The sequence below is a fragment of the Mixophyes fleayi genome, chromosome 1 (genome assembly GCF_038048845.1).
Source record: "Mixophyes fleayi isolate aMixFle1 chromosome 1, aMixFle1.hap1, whole genome shotgun sequence".
Classification (NCBI taxonomy): domain Eukaryota; kingdom Metazoa; phylum Chordata; class Amphibia; order Anura; family Limnodynastidae; genus Mixophyes; species Mixophyes fleayi.
In genome coordinates this window covers 161,642,414-161,665,201 of record NC_134402.1, presented here as the reverse complement: position 1 = coordinate 161,665,201, position 22,788 = coordinate 161,642,414, and the positions used below count along the sequence as shown (strand labels likewise).

The window sequence follows — 22,788 nt, the reverse complement described above, 5'->3', positions numbered from 1 at the left end:
CCCTTTGCATTGTAACATTGTTTTGTCCAGGAGACTGAAATAAGATACTTCTTCATTTAAGATCCTTAATGAATCAGGTCCTGTACTATTATCTAGAGATGATCCCATTCAGCTAATTTAATTGCTGCTATAACTGCTACCATAAGTATGCACATGATATGATTTATAAAGCTAAATTGTTTTTAGATTTATTGCAACCAACTGTTTGTGTTTAGTCTTTCATACCAGCTGGAATATTTTGTATAATATTAATGGGTATATGTGCTTTTAATAATTAGGGAGTTTACACGATTCTACATAAGTGATAGCGTAGCCAGTTTTTTTCCTTTTGTACAATCTAGCTCCAGTGTGGAACTTCTGCACCTCCAGATACCAGAAGTTCACACAACAGACTACCAGAAACCAGAAATCATGATATTAGTTATCCTTAGCTTAGAGATGGCAGAGGTTGAGAACAGCACACCCATCAATGTATTTTTTACTAACATTTTATTGCTCCATGAACCCTCATAACAGTTCCATGATAGTCCCACAAGAGTACATGATTGCCAGGTCATTGTATGTTGCTACCACTGTATTCCCTACAAAGATATCTGCTAATCATTGACATTGACATGTGTGTTGGTGTCTTTGTAGCATGGGCCATCTACTTAGCATTGCATGGATCAAGCGGTACATGGCCTTTCCCTGACACACATACGTGTGCCACCACAAATGTTTCACAGGAGCTAAACCTACTGGCTGTCTTTACAAATGAAGTTACATTTTTATCTGTTAGTAAGATAAACTTGAGATTGGTAATACAAAAAAAACAATTTGTATCAATCATTTTGTATGTAATTTATTCAAAGATTTTCAGTGATTTTCAGTGACATACTTGAAATTGGAATCATATATATTTGTTAGCAAGTAAATGGAACACATTGGTCTATTATAACCTTTTTTATTTAAGTGCTAAAATATATGAAAGATATTTTGCCATTAAAATGATCACATATCATGTTTAATTTCATTGCCTGTAGTTATACTTACATGATAGTTTCGTAGTAAAGATTTATCAGGACCACTTCACAAGGTCTAACTCCCACTGTTTTGGCAATACCACGCATCTCTCCAGCATACGGCTCTTGGACATAAAAATCTAAGTAAATATCCGCCATGTAACAAATTATGGATTTGGACAATTGGTATTTCATTGACCTAGAAAATAAAAGGCACATATAAATAAATAACCCATTGCAGTATTTCATATCATGCACTTCTGATGATGGATGCATAAACATCATCAACTTATACTAATAAATTGTTCTTCAAGATTATATAAATTTATTATCATTATTACTATTATTTTTAACATTTATTCATATAGCACCAGCATACTCCATAGGAGGTTGGGAACAATCACAGTAGCAAAACAAATCTGTATAATAACAGACATACAAAAAAGAGCTAATAGGACCTTGCTGGCAAGTATATATAACTCATACTAATGAGAATGTTTATTTATGTTAGCAGTGTTACTGAAAGTGTGTAAATAATGTTAAAACTAATATAAAAAAACAGTGTTGACATTAGAAATGAGTGTGCATGAGGAATGTGTTGAGATAAAGAGCGGGAAGGAGTAAGATTAGAAACGATTAAAAGATATGGGTTAGTTGACAGCAGCGTCGGACTGGGCCGCGGGGTGTTTCCCGGTGGGCCCTGATGCTTGGTGAGCAGTTCAGGTTTTTTTAGATGCAGAGGAGGGGGGTTCAGGCGTGTAGGGGTGGGGCGTGATCGTGTGGAGGGGGGGTGCAATCGCTGAGGGGACTGTGAATAATAGCATTGATGGTCAGTGAACAGCAACAGGCAGTCAATCACTAAGCTGCCTGTTGCTGTATGGGGTCTCACGGTGCTGTGCTGCAGACAGGAAGTCTCACTTCACTTCCTGTCTGCCTGATCTGTGGAGCGACCCCGGCCAAGGCAGCTAAAGGTAAGTGAGAGGGGGGGCAGCTTATCTATACTAAACTATAGGGATGGATGGAGGGGGGCCTGCCTATAGTGAGCTATAGGGATAGAGGGGGGTCTGCCTATACTATGCTATAGGGATGGAGGGAGGGGGGGCTGTCTATACTAAACTTTAGGGATAGAGGGAGGGGGGCTGCCTATACTAAACTATTGGGATGATGGGAGGGGCCCTGCCTATACTAAGTTATAGGTATGGACGGAGGGGGGCCTGCCTATACTAAGCTTTAGGGATGGAAGGGGGCCTGGCTATGCTAAGCTTTAGGGATGGAGGGAGGCCTGCCTATACTAAACTATAGGTATGGAGGGAGGAGGGCCTGCCTATACTGAGCTATAGGGATGGATGGAGGCCTGCCTATACTAAGCTATAGGGATGGAGGGAGGGGGGCCTGCCTATGCTAACTATAGGGAGGGGGTGGGGGCTGACTATACTAAAGTATAGGGATGGAGGGATTAGGGCCTGCCTATACTAAACTATAGAGGGCTGTCTATGCTAATCTATAAGGAGGTGGGCTGCACAGAGAAAACTATAGGGAGGGGGCTATAATGTGTGAGGAAATGGGGGGCTGTCTTAATAGTACATGGGTGGGAGGTAGGCTATTAATTTAATGGTGGAGTTTAGGTGTGGGCTAATTATTTAATGGATGTTATGTTAATTGTGGGGTGATAGTGGGCAATTTAATTTATTGGTAGGGCAATTTAATTTATTGGTCAGGCCTAGTAAATTAAGATGGGGTGACGGGACCTTTAATTTAATGCTGGGTCTATAATTGAATGTGGGGCTGAGTTCGGGGAGGATGGTCGTGAGAAATGGTTATATATATGTAAATGCTATTCATTTCTTGCTGGGGCTGTTTAGAGGGAGAGTTAGATGTATTTATTAAATGGGAATACTATTAATTTAATTAAATGTTGGGGTTGGTTGGAGGGAAATAGATCTATTTATTAAATGTGAGTAATATTACTTTGATGTTGGGGCTGGAGTGAGGCCTAATTATTAAATGTGGGTGCTTTTGATTTAACGCCGGGCTGGTTGGATTATTCTACATTTCATATACCCATTTTCTTTCCAAACAGGGCCTCCAACATTCCAAGATCCAGACAAGCAGCAACTGATCTAAAGACACTAGCAGCCACAAGTTGTGAAACTGACAAAAACAGGTAGGAGAGAGCAGGACAGTCTACCAACTGTCCTGAATCTGGTTGGGCAGTCCTGAATTTGAGTGACTGTCTCGCTTAGTCAGGATTTGGTCTGACTGGAAGGACAGTTGGGAGGTATGTCCTGTTTCACACTGTACTGCTTGTTAAGGCAGAGCTGAGTGCAACTAACAGTAGTGCACACAGTATTGCCTGTGTATTTGTCTAAAATTTGTCTAAAATGATAACCCCATGTCTTAAGTGCACCAGGCCCCCCCAACATCTCCTTTGCAGTGCTACATGGCATTAGGTGGGCACCAGTCATTTGTGTCCCCGTGGGGCATTCATGCACCAGTCTGACACTGGGTGACAGGGAGCACGAGAGGGTGAGACAGTTGAATGGAGAAGAATAAGAGGGAAAGGGGAGAACATACTGTCAAAGTCAGCAAATTGGATAAAGTCATTTCAATTAAAGTCTAGCAAACTTGGTTGTCTTTGTCTGAAAAGATGCGTACGGTACGCATCGACGTACAAGGGCACGCTACGGCGTGAAAGGGCGTACGCATCCACTACACGTGGCAGCAACAGTAATTGGTCTTTTACCATACATTCGCACAAACACGCATACTTATAAAATAGTACACATTATTGGTAGTTGCAACACATAGTCAGTTATGTCGAAATATAGTAGTATTTATATGTTATATCAGAGTTACATGCATATTAGTGAAATACACAGAACGGGTTAAAGGAATAACATCATGAGTGGTATCATAATGAACCTTGTTACATATCCTACTGTTTGGTGCGCTCTGCGAGGGAATCGCAGAGTGCATACGCAAGTTATGAATGATAGGGAATTATGAACTACTTAAGACTAAGGAATTCTGGCGGGAAGAGCAGAGCATACCCCCTGCAGAGATGACCCCCTCCTTTGGATTCCTTAGGATGAACCAGCCAATGATTGACGACCCCTTGGACATTCCTGAGACCCGGACCAATAGATGCAAGCCATACCATCTTCATTGTATTACTGTATTTGATTGTGTATAAAAGCAGCAGCTTGTGATCCAGAGTGCAGACTTCTTGTCCCCAGACTTCAGGATTGAATGACTGCACTGGATCCAGAGCGCCTGCGATAAGTAACGGCTGTATTTACTATTACTTCGCTTGAGCATATTTTTTCCACTTATTGCGAATAAATCTTTGTGCATTGGAAACACAAATCGAGGTTCGACAATCGTTATTGGTTAGCGACAATACGCACATAACAATTGGGGGCTCGTGAGCTTTGGAGGTTTCGTTGCCGATGATACGCAAGACCAACGGATTTCGGTTCCTCAACAAAGGGTGGAGACGCGTCATAAACGGGTAAGAACGCATGGTGTTCAAAACCTGAATTTTACTCTGTGTTGTGAAACCGAATGTCCGTTTTGCATTATCTAGGGCACGCTAACTAGAACCTAGGGACAAAAGAGAAAACTGTTTCTTTTTTCTGTCATTGTGCGTTTTAACTGTATTGCATTGTTTAGCGTATGTGTACTTCCTGCTGTGCGTACGCGAACTTCCGGTAAACTTGCCACGTGGTTAAACAATCGTTTTGATAGTTATTATACATGCATAGTATAATTACTTGTGAAAGCCTCTGAGACATTATTACTATTGTTGGGAACCTTTGATTTTCTGCGCAGAAAAGGTGTATAGTGTGTGATGTTGTAACGTAGATACACTGTTTTTTTGTTGAGGTGCTCAGTTGCTGTCTGACGAGGCGGATTGCCCAACTGAAGGACGGTATACAGGGCAGGTATACCGAATGCGAAAACTGGGTTTTCGCAAAGCGCTACCAATAGATCGCAAGGTTTGCTAATAATTAGTATTGGTAGGCAGTGCGATCCGGTCGCACCGTTAGTGCGAATTGGTGAAGCAGCTAGGAGGAATTATACTGGAAAGGCAGGTTGATTGTATCGACTTTGCGCTCCCAGCGATAATAAACTCAGCAGATTTTGTGGTTTAGCCAGGGTATTGAGGAGCTGATAGCCCTTGGGGCCCACAGTGATATTTCTGTATTAGGGAAAAGCGAGTGAACGCGGCTAAAGGAAATACGTTCACCGAGGATTATAGATCTCTAGCGGTGAGTATAGCAACAGAGTTGAAATTATTAGGTGGAAAGAACAGAGCATTGCGGTGTGTCTGTATTTCACATTTGGCCGGAAGGAACAGAGCATTGCGGTGTGTCTGTGTTCCGGGTAGAAGGTATATTGTTCAACATGGGTGCTAAGCATACGCTAGAGATGGTCAGTGTACTGCCTAAGGAAGGCCCTATTGGTTCAGCGAGGTTTCTCATGTGTAAGAAATATGGTGCATATGCAACTGTGTATTGTGACACGTGGGTCGGGATGACCAAAGCTTGTGATAGGCCTTTCCCAACAATAGGGAGTTTTAATGCAGAGGTACTGAATACTGTAAAAGATAAAATATGGTTGATCAAGTCAACGAAAAAGAGAAATAGACATAATGATTGTTTAAAATTGTGGCAAATGGAAGGTAACACGTGGCAGAGCAGCGAATACAAACCGGAAATAGGCGTGGCGAAAAGCGCGCGCAAGGCGGATGTAACCATTGAGAAGCGTGGCGAACTCAGCGCAAGCGCGCCCCCGCCACCTTATGTGGCGGGAGGGGTAAGTACAGCCGTTGTTAAAACTGAAAATAGAAAAATTACTAAGTTGTACCCTGTTTTAAACCAGTTTCAATCAAGTGTATCTGAAAACGAAGATGAACCCACTGTGATTTCGGCCATTGCCCATGCCGTTAATGTACTAGAGGCTCAGCGCAAGTATGAGAAAATGGCTGAGATAGGTGAGAGTAGCGTGATCACTAGGAGTGAAAGTGTTCTAAATCTAGGGCCTGTAAATCCTGTAGCGTCCCCTGAAGTTAGTGTACCAGAGGGTGTGTTCCCGGTCCGCACAATATCAGTTCCCAATGGGAAACCGGATAAGGATGGTGTAGTTCCTTTAAGAAATGTTACAATGCATTGTCCCTGGACTAGATCAGAATTACGTTCCATTATGACTGAATTCCCAGATCCTAGAAAAGAGTTAGCTAAATGTCAGAAATTTGTTAAAGACTTAGGGAATGCTCATGAACCAACCAGTAAGGATTGGCGGGTAGTGTTGAGGGCGTGTCTTCCTCCCAATACTAACATACAAAAATTTATTGGAGATTGTTTGTTGGAGGAAGATGACACCCTGACTGATGAGATTAACCAACGGAATATAGAACAAATTGTCAAACACTTAGCCATCTGTTTTCCAGTAGTAGTAAATTGGAGTAAGATTTTCACCATTAAACAAAAGGATAGTGAAACTGCCTCAGATTACTTTGCTAGAGCTATAACAGCGATTGCACGATTTACTGGGATATCCAACATAAGTGAGGACCCACATCACAGAGAGGTAGCTGTAGGGGTACTGATGGATGGCCTTAGGGAAAATTTAAAGACGAGAGTACAAACCACATTACCTAATTGGAGAGGCGTCACGGTAGACTTCCTTAGGGAGTCTGCTGTGGAGCATGACAAGAACCTTTTTAGAAAAAGGGAAGAGAAAAGTGATAGGTTAATGACGGTAAGTATACAGGCTCTAGAAGGGGTGCATACACGACCACCAGCATACAACCCATATAACAGGAAACCTAAAGTGATCAGGTGTTTCAACTGTAACGAGGAAGGACATTACAGGAGAGATTGTAATAAAGAAAGACTCAATACACATAGGGGTGGGTCACATAGATATCCTCCAAGAAAGGATTCACATAGACTAGAAGACTCACATCTACCCGCGCATATTACGGCAGCAAATGCTGCGCGGGAAATCAATAGTCAGCGCTAGGGGTCAGGTCATACCTGTAGTCTACAGCCAGTGAGGTTAACTGAGAGTCAGAGTGAAGAACCAACAATGATAGTTGACATAGCTGGCAGGAAACAAACTTTTCTTGTAGATACAGGGGCGGCCCGATCTGTGATAACCTCTCCTTTCAATCTACAGGTGACCAGCAAAACTATTCCAGCTATGGGGGTGACGGGAAAAGTGTTACATTATCCTCTAACTAAACCCGCCGAAGTTACTATCGGGCCTCTGCATACTAAGCATTCATTTCTCTTGGCTGCAGCGGCTCCTACTAACTTGCTAGGGAGAGACTTGTTATGTAAAATGGGATGTGTCATATACTGTACTTCAGATGGTGTGTTCCTAGATATACCCGAGAGGGTTGCACATGAGGTACAGGACATATTGGACACCCCTCCAAGGTTAATGCTACACTCTCCTGTTATAGAACAAAGTCCATCTCAAGTAAAGGGGATGTTGCTGGAAATACCAGGTTCCCTATGGACCAGAGATGGACAGGACACTGGACTGATGGCAAACGTAGCCCCTGTCATGGTCAATCTAAAAAGTGGTAGGATAGCTCCAAAAATCCCACAGTATCCATTAAAACCGGAGGTGGAACTAGGGGTATATCCTGTTATTGAGAGGCTGTTACGACAAGGGATTTTAATTCGTACAGCCAGTACAGCAAATAGTCCCATTTTCCCTGTGAAGAAGAGTGGGGGGAGGGGCTATAGATTAGTCCAGGACTTAAGGGGAATTAACAAAGTTGTTGAGAGCCAATTCCCCGTAGTGCCGAATCCAGCTGTCATCCTCATGCAGATTCCACCGTCTGCCAGTCATTTTACTGTCATTGATCTATGTTCTGCTTTCTTTTCAGTCCCTCTTCACCCTGACTGCCAATACCTTTTTGCATTCTCCTACAGGGGAGTGCAATACACATGGACCAGACTACCCCAGGGGTTCATTGACAGCCCCAGTATTTTCTCTAAAAGCCTTACATGACTGTTTGCAATCCTTTCAACCCCACAATGGGTCTGTTCTAATTCAATATGTGGACGATTTGTTGTTGTGCTCTGATTCTTTTATGTCATGTTTACATGATACTAAATTGTTGTTGCTTCATCTTTCACAAACAGGGCACAAGGTGGCAAAGGATAAATTACAGCCATGTCAGACTAAGGTCAAATACTTAGGACACTGCCTCACTAAGGGGCTAAGACACCTGACAACCGACAGAATTGAGGCCATACAACCCTGCCGCAGAGCCAGAAGCAGATTCGTACTTTCTTGGGGATGTGTGGATACTGTAGGTCCTGGATCCCAGGTTTTTCTATTCTGGCATTACCATTGCAGGAGCTAGTCTCTTCCTCAAAACCAGAACGTGTCGTACACACAGAAGAGTCGGAGCAAGCGTTCTTTAATCTTAAAGATAGTCTGACAAAAGCACCTGCATTGGGAATACCTGATTATGAAAAGCCTTTTGAGCTATTTTGTACAGAAGCTGATGGCTGTGCAGCAGGTGTCCTCACACAGAAACATGGTGACGCTAGCAGACCGGTAGCATACTACAGTGCACAATTAGACAATGTGGCAAGGTCACTCCCAACATGTCTTAGAAGTGTAGCAGCAACGGCCCTTCTAGTAAGTAAGAGTGAGGATGTAGTATTAGGACATAATTCAACCATCTATACACCCCATGCTGTATCAGCTCTGTTAAATTCAGCCCAAACCAGACATGTTTCTTCAGCTAGATTCACAAAGTGGGAACTAGCCCTGATGGCCCCCTCAAACATCACCATCAAACGATGTAGCACCCTAAATCCAGCTACATACCTTCCGTATGTGTCTCAAGAGACACAAAGGGTGGGAGGTGAGGAGACCCTGGTTGATGATGAGTTAGGCAAGAATACTGACACGCATGACTGTATGGAACACCTGAATCAGACCTTTACTGCAAGGCCCGACATATGTGACACCCCCTTAGAAAATGTAGATTTTACGTTTTATACAGACGGAAGTTGCCATAGACAGACAGAGACAGGAGAGCTATGTACTGGTTACGCTGTTGTAGACGATCAGGATGTGGTAGAAGCTGAACCCCTTGGTCCACCTCACTCAGCCCAGGTGGCGGAACTAGTAGCACTAAGGAGAGCGTGTGAATTGGCAGAGGGTAAATCAGCCAACATATATACTGACTCTAGGTACGCCTTCGGGGTAGTGCATGATTTTGGGGCCCTTTGGCGTCTTAGAAACTTTACGACAGCAGCAGGTACACCAGTGGCACACTCACAACACATAAAAGGACTTCTGACAGCGATACAGTTACCCAGAACAGTAGCCGTCATAAAGTGCAAAGCCCATACCTTTGAAGAAGACCCAGTGTCATTGGGCAACAACAGGGCAGACGAAGCTGCTAAATGGGCAGCAGGGCAACCTATGACTGTATCAACCGAGACTATGATGGTTTTTCAGACATTAGACACGCAGAAATTAATTGAAATGCAAGATTTGTGTTCCCTGCAGGAGAAGGCGGTCTGGAAGGCGAAGGGATGTGGTCAAGAGTCCTCAGGACTCTGGAGGGATGGACAAGGTAAGCCTGTAGCTCCCCGAACATACTATCCAAGCCTGGCTGAAGCAGCACACGGCCTGACTCACCTGGGTAAAGAAGGTATGTGCAAACTGGTGAGAGCATACTGGTGTGCTCCCGGATTTTCCTCTCAAGCTGGTAAGAAAGCAATGTCATGTCTTACTTGTTTGAGGAAAAATGTTGGGAAAACTATTCCAACTGAGCCATCCCACATCCCTCCTACAGATGGACCTTTTCAGGTAATACAAATTGACTATATCCAACTACCACCGTGCAGGAATCTGAAGTATGTGTTAGTGTGTATTGATGTGTTTTCCGGTTGGGTAGAAGCATATCCGGCAGCCACTAATACTGCTGTGTTCACTGCAAAGAAAATTGTACAAGACTTTGTGTGTAGGTTCGGTATCCCTAGAATCATTGAAAGTGATAGGGGTACCCATTTTACTGGTGATGTCTTCCAAAATATGTGTAAACTCATGGGAATCAGTAGCAGACTTCACACCCCTTACCGACCACAAGCCAGTGGTAAGGTGGAGAGAGTAAACGGTACTATCAAGAACAAACTAGGTAAGATAATGGCTGAAACTGGGTTGGCATGGCCTGAGGCTTTGCCGTTGGTCCTCCACAGCATTCGAACCACTCCTAGACCTCCTCTTAATCTGTCCCCCTTTGAGATACTGTTCGGACGACAACCTCATTTGATCGTGAGTCCACAAGACGACTTAAAGTGTAATAATGAAGTGACTGTACAATATCTTATAAGAATGAGTAGACAGCTGAAACAACAACAACAAAAACTAAAAATGCTGTCACCTGGTATGCCAGAAACGAACTGTCATGATGTTGAACCTGGAGACTATGTTATGATCCGCAATTTCTTACGTTCAGGTTGTTTAACAGACCGTTGGGAAGGCCCGTACCAAGTGCTGCTGACCAGTACTACATCACTGAAGGTTGCAGAGAGAGACACTTGGGTCCATTCCACCCACTGCAGGAGAGTCCATAATCCGGAGAAAGTGCAAGACAAGACTCAGACCGACGACATAGAGCTGTCACTTGTGAGCCTGTTCCGGGAGACCTAAAGCCTGCAGCTGAGACACCTGAACCAGAGACGTTGCCTCAGAACTATCTTTCCAGCGATGGAGTGGCGGTTTTTGTTTTTCTTTTGTTCCAGGATTTTCCTTGTTTTTACTTTTTCTAGGACATTCTATTTTTGTGAAGGAGGATGGAGGACGGAGGAGAGTTCTGGGAGTGATACGGATGAAATAGAGGCCGAAGAAAAGTTAATAGGATATCCTGAGCAGCCCATTATCAAACTTGGTCCAGGGGTTATGAAAAGGTCTGCTAGCTCAGGAACTCGGAGGCAGTGTGAGGGGCTATTGTCTGATGAGTATTGTATCTGCAAGTTCTGCAACTCCCTAGTTGACGAGAGATGCATCCAACGATGCCAGTCCCCCAGTACTCTGAATATAGGCGGGCATCCTTTGGAGGATTATCACTCCCTGGTGGGTAAGGTGCTAAACCAAACTGAGTGTTGGGTGTGCTCTCACGTGCCTCAAGGGCAGCATAACATAGGACTAGTGCCATTCCCGCTAAACATATCCGAAGTACTCGAATTAAGGGGTGGGAGGCCCATAGAAGGGAGGTACAATAACACTAGGTCCCCTAGTCTGACGCTTCGACAATACTCCATAGGCAGATCGTTGCTGTGCCTAAACATATCTCATGCAAAGCGCCTGGAGAATTGGGAGGCTGACCTATCAGATCAGACAATGGCTCGCCACACTCATTTTAGAGAGAGACTCACAAGGTCACTACTAGGCAGGAATGCTGATGGAAGTCACAAGTTAGGGCGTATAACCAAACATAAGAAGGTATCTATTGGAAAAGTCTCTACAGATAAATGTGAAAATGTCATTAATGCCGACACGTGTCTAGAGCAGATGGAGACACTAGGCATGGGTAGTTTTATCAAAACTCTGTGTGATATAATTCATGGGCATACTGTTCCTTATGTTCTCCCTGATGATGTGTATTTTGTTTGTGGAAGGAAAGCTTATTCCTGGGTGACTCCGAGTTCCAAGGGCTTGTGTTTCTTAGCTAAACTGGTTCCTGAAATCATGACTATTACTCATGAAGAAATGGTAGATATTCACAAGACTACATCACCACCATACATACACACACAGTATGAACACCGTGGCAAGAGAAATATGATTCCTGGTGAGGAACCCATAGCCACAAAATTGATTAGTGAAACTGCTGGTTTCCAAGTTATGGTTGCTCTAGATCTCACCAGGACCGCTCGGGGAACATTAAACTTTAAATATATCCAAGACCTAGCTAAATTAATAGATAATATCACCGAGATGTATGATGACACTTTCAGGTATACTGGAAGGGAGCTACAAGCGTACAAGAAGGAGTTGGTGCAACATAGACTGGTACTAAATTATCTCACCTCTATTACTGGTGGGTACTGTGTGACACTGGCCACCCAGTTCGGTGTCAAATGTTGCACGTACATTACTAATAATACGGAAGACCCTAAAGAGGTTATAGACCGGAAGATGGATGAAATTTTGCAGCTGAAATGGGAATTTCGAAAGAGCCATAATTCTTCGTTATATGAGGTCGGGGAAAAGGTGGCGGGTTGGTTCTCATGGTTGAACCCAGCAAAATGGTTCTCCGGTCTGGGGGAGTGGGTACAGGAAATGGTTGCTAGTGTAGGTAAGCTCCTTCTCCTTATACTGGGTGTCATCTTAGCAATTGGTTTAGTTGTCAAATGTGTTCCTACTGTGTTGAAGTGTGGAAAACGGTCTCATGGGAGTAACACTGAGAAAGAGACTGAAAGGGTGGTACCAGATACCGAGAACATGGTCTGTGAAGAAGTATTATATAATCCTGAACTTGAAACGGTGATTGGGTGATAGTTTATTACACTATCAAAGGGTGGAACTGTCGAAGTCAGCAAATTGGATAAAGTCATTTCAATTAAAGTCTAGCAAACTTGGTTGTCTTTGTCTGAAAAGATGCGTACGGTACGCATCGACGTACAAGGGCACGCTACGGCGTGAAAGGGCGTACGCATCCACTACACGTGGCAGCAACAGTAATTGGTCTTTTACCATACATTCGCACAAACACGCATACTTATAAAATAGTACACATTATTGGTAGTTGCAACACATAGTCAGTTATGTCGAAATATAGTAGTATTTATATGTTATATCAGAGTTACATGCATATTAGTGAAATACACAGAACGGGTTAAAGGAATAACATCATGAGTGGTATCATAATGAACCTTGTTACATATCCTACTGTTTGGTGCGCTCTGCGAGGGAATCGCAGAGTGCATACGCAAGTTATGAATGATAGGGAATTATGAACTACTTAAGACTAAGGAATTCTGGCGGGAAGAGCAGAGCATACCCCCTGCAGAGATGACCCCCTCCTTTGGATTCCTTAGGATGAACCAGCCAATGATTGACGACCCCTTGGACATTCCTGAGACCCGGACCAATAGATGCAAGCCATACCATCTTCATTGTATTACTGTATTTGATTGTGTATAAAAGCAGCAGCTTGTGATCCAGAGTGCAGACTTCTTGTCCCCAGACTTCAGGATTGAATGACTGCACTGGATCCAGAGCGCCTGCGATAAGTAACGGCTGTATTTACTATTACTTCGCTTGAGCATATTTTTTCCACTTATTGCGAATAAATCTTTGTGCGTTGGAAACACAAATCGAGGTTCGACAATCGTTATTGGTTAGCGACAATACGCACATAACAATACAAGAGGCGAGGAAGAGGATTATTGAGGAGAATTTAGCAATAAAGTACAGTATCATGGTAGACAAAGATAGTGTCAGGATCTGCCTAGCCTGTATTGCTTTGTCTCGGCAGCTCCTGTCTTCTGGACTATATTGGACTTGTTATTATTTGTATTTGCCTTGCAGTACCTCTGATTCACCAGAGGGGCTGCTACTGTACCCTTGCCGATTCCCCCACTAGCAGGGGTCAACCTATCCCTGAGGAAGCCCACTGGCCATTGCCACCGGGCGAAACGCGTTGGAGACTGTCCCTCAACTCAGTTTTATTCAACTTACTAGCATGCTAGCATCTTACATTACCATATACAGACATCCACATCGGAGACCAGCCTGTAGCGTGTATGCGCTCATCCGTAGCGGCACTACCGCTTCCCCTGTTTAGCCTCAACTTTATGAGAAAGAGAGAGACTACGTTGGGGATTAGGAGGACTACATTTGGATCATCACCACCTATATTCTGCTGGGTACCTGTCCATTATTGGAGGCATTTTGATATCCATACATTTAATCTCAACACGAAGATATCCCGCAGCGTGCACACGCTATTTGAGCGGGATCATTTTTTCTTTCAACAAGGAGAGGATTTCCCTTTAGGAACTAGAAGAACTTTCTTCCTCATTCTTGTTTTAATAATTGGCATTCTGCTGGGTGCTTTTTATCATTGAAATCAACGTTATATCTAACCTCATCAGCACAGACTCTGGGACCGCTACTAAGTGCCTGTCTGCATTATAGACAGCCAGACATCCCTGCTTCATGTGAGTAACGGCTACCAATTTCATTTTTGCTTGCATTTTTCATCATCACCAACATTTTATTTTACAACTCTGGACATTATATTTCCTTACATTCCCTTTTTGCGGTTCATACCAATTGTCATTTCATATTTTAGTAGCTTGCAAGTGCACTCTAACCATATTTTCAATCACACTGAGTTTATAGTGTTTTTTACCATGATCATTGTTTTCGGCAGTGTCAATTGATGCATGTTAATTGTTTAACACATCTAAGCTGTCTCGTTCCGGCCGGAGCGTATTGTGGACCTATCCATATTAAATTGATATATCTTTCCTTTACAAGCGCCCAGAACCTGACTATTTTTATACGTATCTAACATTGTTGGGAGCTTAGGGGTCCCCCACACACTCTCAGGTTCGCATTTGGCTGCTTCATATATTTGGAGGAAGCGCAGCCTATCCCTCTTTTTCAGTCAACCTGTACTCTGCCTAGTTAGGCCTGCTCTCCACAGTTCACCTTTGCTGGTCATTGATGTTGTTGTGTTGCTGCTGTTGTTAGTACTACTGCTCTTGTTCCCTTTGACTACTGCAAGCTGCTAACTCATCCCTCTGCCTGGTTTCATCTCACTCAGCCAGTTCACCTGTACCAGCTGTATTCTCTGTTATTTTACCTGCTTTTAGCCTCACCCAGAGATCGATTGTTCAGTGTCAGCAATATCTTGTTTGTACCTTTTCCTGCGCTATTCTGGACTAACCACAAACTAAAAAAAAACAACAAACTAAAAAAAACTGTCGCTATAATCACTTTCACACCTAAAGATGAGCAACCGCCTGCAGCTGTAAGAGAGTGGTGCAAACACTCCCAAAAGAATGAATATAAAACACAAAAATATATATACAGCGCTTGGAGGGGCTCACCCAAGTGTATATTAATTGATATAATATCAATCAATAAATATAACAATTATAACCATGTCTCAACTATAAATGGACAATTTAATAATAAACAAATCAATCAAAAATCCAAACGTTTCTAAAATCACATAAAAACTGCCATGAATAGTGCAATATATAAGAACAAACACAGCATGAAGTATGGATGGATGGTACTGCCGTATTGCTATTAAGAGTGTGTATAGTTAGGACATCCAATCCAGTAAAAGTCCCAAATGAAAATGGTCTGCTTGTTGAGCAGGAGACCGTTGGACAACTTGAACGAAGATGGGAATCTTAACAGTTTTAATGTGATTTCAGAAACATTTGGATTTTTGATTAATTTGTTTATTATTAAATTGTCCATTTATAGTTGAGACTTGGTTATAATTGTCATATTCATTGATTGATATTATATCAATTGATATACACTTGGGTGAGCCCCTCCAAGCGCTCTATATATATTTTTGTGTTTTATACCTATTCTGGACTAGGTTTGCTAGTCCAGAATAGTTATATTGTTATATTTTCACCATACTCTGGGCTCCACAGCTGTCATTTCCAGCTTGTAGCACAGAAGTGTGACAGATAGTGATTGATAAAAAAGAGCATAAGATATAGAGAAACTTCAGACCACAAGGATGAAAATCTGTGTGAACATCTTTGTGCTGGGAATTTGTCAGTTGTGAGAGATAAATGTATCAGTCTAGTAGTAAACAGTGCATGTCATTTGCCTACATATATTTATATAACTGAACTATAGTAGTTTCCCTTTCTCTAAAAAAAGAACTGGATTTAGATGTAACTAGACTAAGATTTTACTTCAAGCAGAGGTAGTTAAATTACAATAATCTTTTACCTCATTCACTGCGGTAAGATAATGAACACATAAATATATAATGTGTACATCTTTCCACAGAATTTTGTATCATCAGTCATTTATGAAACATTAAATGTTACGATTCAACAACAACTTCATTTTGCAATTTTAAAGAAACAAAGTGAGATTTTAATTATATGGTTTATAACTATTTGGAGATGGATTCATTGAAAGGCGATCTAATGGGGCAACAATACTGAAAGTAAAAAACATCTTCAGTTACTGTAGTCTTTTTCATTAATCCAAAATATATTTGGAACACCGTTGTTGTGCAATCAATACTTTCCATTGCTATAATCAAAAATATAATATAACACATATTTTTGGTTGCCTGTGTAATCTATTAGATTAAATATTACCAGTGAACTATATTGAGGGGTGTCCTCAATTGCCCCTAGTACTTTTATCTCAAGTATTTACCCTAAGTGCAGCATAGATCCAGGTGGAGGCTCTAACTACAATAATACAGACTAAAAGGTTGTTCAACTTACGATCTACAGAAGTATAGGAGCATTATACACTAGTTTAAGTGCTGTGTATTGTATATTTTTTCATCCAGGTTGCAATGAGAAAAAAGTGCTTAGTGTAGCCACACAGTAATGTTGGTTTGGGAATCAGAAGGTTGCTTGAGCATAGAAGGCGAATAAATGTAAGTTTCAGGAGGTAGTAATTAGGTAGATTATCCTAGGACGGTAGAGAAGATGGCTTGGAAATTTGAGAAGCTTGCCTAAAGAGGTGAATTTTCAGGGAAGGTTTGTGAGCTAGGGGTAATTTTGTTTGTATGGGGGGGAGTGCAGCCCAAACAAAGTCCTGTAACTGGGAATGAGAGTATAGAATATAATGAGTGATGGTTAAAAGTCACAGATCTGGGGTAGAGGAGAGTGTCAAGTTAGGAGATATTTTCAGATAAATAAAGAGCTGTATGTTCTGCATGTTGTTTATGGCATTGAACATTAATAGAAGTATATTCTATTGAATTTAGTAAAATACAGACAATCAGTTTAGGGAAAGACAGAGCTAAGCAGCAGTGGATGAACTTTTATTATTATAATAACTGTATTCATAATACATTGCAAGGGTGAAAACCTGAATAGGAGAGAAAAGAATTGCAATAGCCAATGTGGGAGATTATGGATACACTTTTTGCATGAGATACATGCATATTCTGGAAATGTTTCTTAGATGTAACAGGTGTCAGGTTAGCTCACGAATAATTGAGTGAGATCCTGCTGTCTCAATGAGTAATGACTAAACTTCCCTGGAGGCGCGGAGTCCAACAAAATGGGAGGTGTTCACCAGGGATTCCCGCAAGGGAATATGGGCTTCTGCGGCTCCCACCATGCAGGTCGCGGCCCTCCAGGAAAGTTCCCAATGTGACAGCTAGAGAACAAGTTACATAGCAGAAGAATGATCCAATTCGAACATCAAATGGTGGTAATGAAGATTACCATTTTATTGTAAAACATTAATACAAGCTGCACATGCAATAACCAGAGTCTCCATTAGTAGTAGAATTGAGACATAGGAATCAACAAAGTCCAGACATACTCAACCACGATAGACACAGCTTACCACGGATTGTGGAGCTGATAACGTTAGTCAACAATGCAGGCCAAGTAGATAACAGATGTGGATCATAGCGTTTACCACAAGCAGTGGAACAGGTATGCAGAGATCGAGACAGTCCAACATACAGCAGCGATGAATAGCAGCTTACCACGGATTTTGGAACAGGTAACAGTAGTCAGCAATGCAGACCCAGTAGGTAACAGGTGTAGATCATAGCGTTTACCACGAGCAGTGGAACAAGTATGCAGAGATCAAGGAAGCCCAACATACAGCAGCGATGAACACACAGCAGTGATGAATAGCAGCTTACCACAGATTGTGGAACAGGTAACAGTAGTCAGCAATGCAGGCCGAGTAGGTAACAGGTGTAGATCATAGCGTTTACCATGAGCAGTGGAACAAGTATGCAGAGATCGAGGAAGTCCAATATACAGCAGTGATGAACACCCAGCAACGATGAACAGCAGCTTACCACGGATTGTGGAACAGGTAACAGTAGTCAGAAATGCAGGCCCAGTAGGTAACAGGTGTAGATCATAGCGTTTACCACGAGCAGTGGAACAAGTATTCAGAGATCGAGGAAGTCCAACATACAGCAGTGATGAACACTCAGCAGCGATGAATAGCAGCTTACCACGGATTGTGGAACAGGTAACCGTAGTCAGCAATGCAGGCCGCGTGGATAACAGGTGTAGATCATAGCATTTACCACGAACAGTGGAACAAGTAACAGTAGTCAGCAATGCAGGCAGAGTAGGTAACAGGTGTAGATCATAGCGTTTACCATGAGCAGTGGAACAAATATGCAGAGGTCAATGAAGTCCAGCCATGCAGCAGCAATAAAGCACAGTTTCCACGGGTATGCATCCCAACAGAGACATCATAGTAACAGGTATGACTTAAAAAAACAGCAATGCGAGAATGAAAGGAGAAACCTTATAAACGGAGACTGACCAATGGTTAAACTGACCAGCACACAGGTGTAGTAATCACAGGTGCAGACCGTGACTAATAGTCTGCACTAGAAACAGAAACTAAAGTGACAATCAGTGTTTAGAGGCTCGGGTAGAGGTAAACGGGGAGCGGTGTGACAACAGGATTTGGATACAGCTTGGATAAAGCAAACAAAGGACAGTTCTGAGCCAACAATAACAGTGGGCTTGAGGGGTAGGGTCTTATGTCGGTCTGTCAACAGAAATATATGTAAGAATCAGAAATCATACAGCTTCTTTTGATTGGTGGAAATATTATTTGCTCAGTTTTTGGCAAGAAGAAATCCAAGTTGAATTTATTAGAGGTGATACTGAAATCCAAAGCAGCTTATTAGTTTTGCAAGAGAAGTGGTATAGGCAGAAGCGAGCCTAGAACGAAGCCTTGTGATACTCCTACTGCTAGAAGAAATGTAGAGAAGGTGGATTTAGCATAAACAATGGGAACAGGGAGAAATATAAGCAGAAAAATAAATGCATGGATGCTATAAAGAGAACAACTTGCAATGCATATGTAGAGGTGTGCCCAGCCGCCGAGGTGACCGTCAAGAGGGTGGAGCTGGAATTAAAGACAGAAGACTACTCACCATCGATGCATTCCAGCGCTGCTAAGTGTTCATTTTCTTCCGCAGGTTCTGGCAGCAGAGGGCGAGTGATCCAATCAGGACTTACCTTCAGAGTGTCATTTTCAGTAATTACATACTCTGTAGCATGGGAAATTTGGCAAGGAAGATGGACAGCTTATCAATGTCAATTGATTTCCCAAAAAGTCTGACCCTTGCCCCTTCCCAACACAGGTTTTTAAAATAAAATGAAATGGGATGGTCTTCACAGGGACAGTGTTTATTGCTAATAGGGGGCAGGGATGCCCCCTGAGTGGAAATATTTGTGAGCAAACTATAGTGACAAAGTTTTGACCTGTGGATAATTCACAGATATATCCCAGAGACATAACTCCCCCTTCATAATCTCCCGCACATTTAAATACCAAACATGATGGAATTATGACAATGTGACATATCTTTGGAAAAGATATGTGAGAATAGCTGTTCCCGGATACCGCCAGTACCTGTAATTCACAACCTTGGTGCAATTTCTGTTTCTTAGTATGGAGAGCACCCAGATTTCCCAAAATATGAAATATGAAGACATTTTCCCTTGAAGCTCATATTTCTATATACCTGTATAGGCTCTCACATGCTGCCTACAAGGATCTCCATCTGTGATCGGCCCGCAAAGTCTATTCAAGTGTCCAAAACTCCATACCAAGCCAGGCTCTCTCACAGCAGGAACCCTTTGAAGTTGCCACATGTGACACTCTTATCTTTTCACACTGGAATGTGCAAAGCCATCAAATACATTTACATCAGACTCTCTGTCTTTACATTTTACACTTTAACAGCTCATTTTATCCATGGATTCATTTGATATAACCTATTTACACTGCAGTTATAATGTATCTCTTATAAATAACTGTAAGTTCTCTATGTTCACGACAAAGGCCAATAGAATACCCATTAGGCAGGATAGATCAGAGTACAGTAGGCCACCCAACACAAACATTTTTTAAAAGAACCCAGTAGTCAGCTATGGAGAAAAGATGGCTATACACCGTGCAAGAGGCATAGGGGGCCCATACAGGCACAAGATTATGGAGATAGGGCCAAAATGGCGATCTTCATTTGAGTTTTGATATCCCCTTAAGCAAAAAATTTGAGGTATTAGATGAATGGGCTGATGACACAACTGGACCCTCAACCAGGCCTTTTTTAGATGTCACAAGAAAAAGAACAAGGACATAATTAGCTCACAAAATAATAAAAGGAAAAGGGTCAGAAAGGGATGTAGAAATAACAGGAAGAAATGCCCTAAACATAAAAAAGAACAAGGTTTAAATATAGATAAAGTGGATAGCATAGACTATAAAGAGAATCAACCTAAAGTCTTAATCCTCAGTTCTAGGATACTATCAGAAGGCGACATGTCCCTTCTAGAAAAAGGTTTAAAATTTGCACCTTCAAACAGAATAAATCATTTTGACATGTTTGTAAATATGTAGAAATTCGTATGCAAAATTACTATAAAAAAAAAATTCAGATAAAAAATGTCAGTGGAGATATTCAGGAGACCAGTAAACCATTATTGGATCAGAAATTTTAAAATAAATCCTTCTTCTTTCTGGCCCATATCAAGGGTAACTTCATAGACACATTTAATAAAATGGTCTTAGAGGATATGAGGAAAATTAAAGTTCATCAGAAATTTTCTAGAAATAGTGGTAATAATCTCACCATGAAAGAAAGGAATGTCTTAAGATCTTTAATGGAAGATAAACAGATTGTCATCAATCCTGCTGACAAAGGCGGTGGTGTGGTGATAATGGACATAGATAAATATATACAAGAGATCATGGTACAACTAAATGCAGAGGAGTATATAGGAAGCTTAAAAAGAATCTCACAGAAAGTATTGTACGAGAGAGATTTAAGAGTCCTCACTGACAAATTTGAGAGTTTGGGTTTTCTGGATAGAGATACAGCTGAGTACATTAAAGTTCCTCATCCACGAATTTCGGTGACATACACTTTACCAAAAATACACAAAACTAGATCCAGCCCGCCCATCATTTTGGACACTAAAATGATTGGCTAAAATGATTAAAATTACTAAAATGATTAAAATTACTATTAATTTGTCTGAAGTTATTGACCATCATTTACAACCTGTAGTGAAAAATACAAGAACTTATCTACAGGATACCACTAACTTTTTGTAGACTTTGTCTATTGTAGTGTGGGACTCAGATGTTAAGTCAATGTATATTATAATTAGACATAATTTAGGTCTAGAAGTCATTCATTCCAGTCTCAATACCACCACTTAGTCAGAAGGGTTGAAAAACTTTATTACAGAGGTGATTGAGTTCATTCTCTCCCATAATTATTTTAGATTTCAGGGTGGTTTTTACTTACAATGTATTGGTATGGCTATGGGCACCAGTTTTGCCCTGCATTATGCTAATCTTTTCATGGTCCAATGGGAATGCTCATGGGTGTGGGCAGGGCATGCGTTCGATGCAAGCCTGGTTGCCTGGTACTGATACATAGATGATATCTTTTTTTTTCATTTGGAGAGGACCTGAAGAACTGTCCAAGTTCTGTGATTATCTAAATTCTAATACTTACCTTTGAATGGAGCAAAATTGGTGTGAATTTTTTGGGATATAACAGTTTATGTCAAAGAAATAGGTTTACAGACTAAAACCTTTAAAAACCTACAGACACCATCAGTTATATAAATTATGATAGTAACCACCATCATGCCTGGCTCAATAATATACAGTTGGGACAAATTAAAAGAGTTAGACAGAACTGTACAGAGGATCATATTTTCACAGAGTAAGTGACAAATAAAAAAAGCCTTTTCCATCAGGGGCTATGAAGCAAATCTCCTAGAGAGAGCAGAAAACGAAGTAGAGTCAATTAATAGGGAGGATCTTCTGGCCCCCAAAGCAAGCTTTACCTCCAAAAGGTCTAACAGATTTGATTGGGCCTTTATTTACCAATATAGTAAGAATTTTAAACAGGTGGAACATATTTTTAATAAGTATTGGGTCATTCTGCAAAAGATAGCATGATAGGGAACTTAATCCCACAGAAACTTATTTTTATATATAGAAAGGCTCCCAACCTTAGAGATTGGCTCCTTACTAGTCTTACCTGAGGAGGAAAAAGAAATCTGTTAGAACAGTCAGATTTCATAGGTGTGGGGGATGTATAGCCTGCAAGACTGTGAAATCCAATAAGAGTAAAACTGTTGAATTGTCTGATATTGAAGATTAAGCCATTCATAATGTGCAATATGAACAACATTGTGTATGTGTGAGTGCAGTTGTCATAAATTTTTATGTGGGTAGAACAACCCGTGCTTTGAAAGTTAGACTCCGTGAACATATTTATAGTATCCAAAGGGGTCTTGAAACGCATTAACTATCCAACCACTTTAAAACTCATCATTATTGTAAAGTCAAACACATTTTACATTTTTGGGGGATACAAAAAATAGAAAGACAATTGTAAAAATAGTGATATGGTTGGTTCCCTTTTAAGAGCAGAGATGAGGTGGATTTTCACAGGGACTTAATGTGGATTTTGAGTTAAAATGGTTTTTATAACTGCAAAAGTAAGGTATTGTTGGACCATCACATCCATGTAGTGATCTCCCAC

At 41.4% G+C, this 22,788-nt stretch overlaps 1 protein-coding gene across 2 annotated transcripts in view; it reads right to left on the bottom strand.

Annotated features, from left to right (window-relative positions):
• LOC142144141 (N-acylethanolamine-hydrolyzing acid amidase-like) overlaps window positions 1-22,788 on the bottom strand; it is a 100,735-nt gene that overhangs the window by 62,852 nt on the left and 15,095 nt on the right. The window contains exons 1-2 of one of the 2 annotated variants that reach the window (XM_075202644.1): window positions 18,046-19,250; window positions 1,033-1,200 (exon numbers count right to left, since the gene is read on the bottom strand). In XM_075202644.1, the coding sequence (XP_075058745.1) occupies window positions 1,033-1,196 (164 nt within the window). In that variant the 5' untranslated portion in view covers window positions 1,197-1,200; window positions 18,046-19,250. Of the gene's footprint in view, window positions 1-1,032; window positions 1,201-18,045; window positions 19,251-22,788 lie in introns of those variants that run through there. The other variant, XM_075202634.1, reaches the window with a different exon arrangement.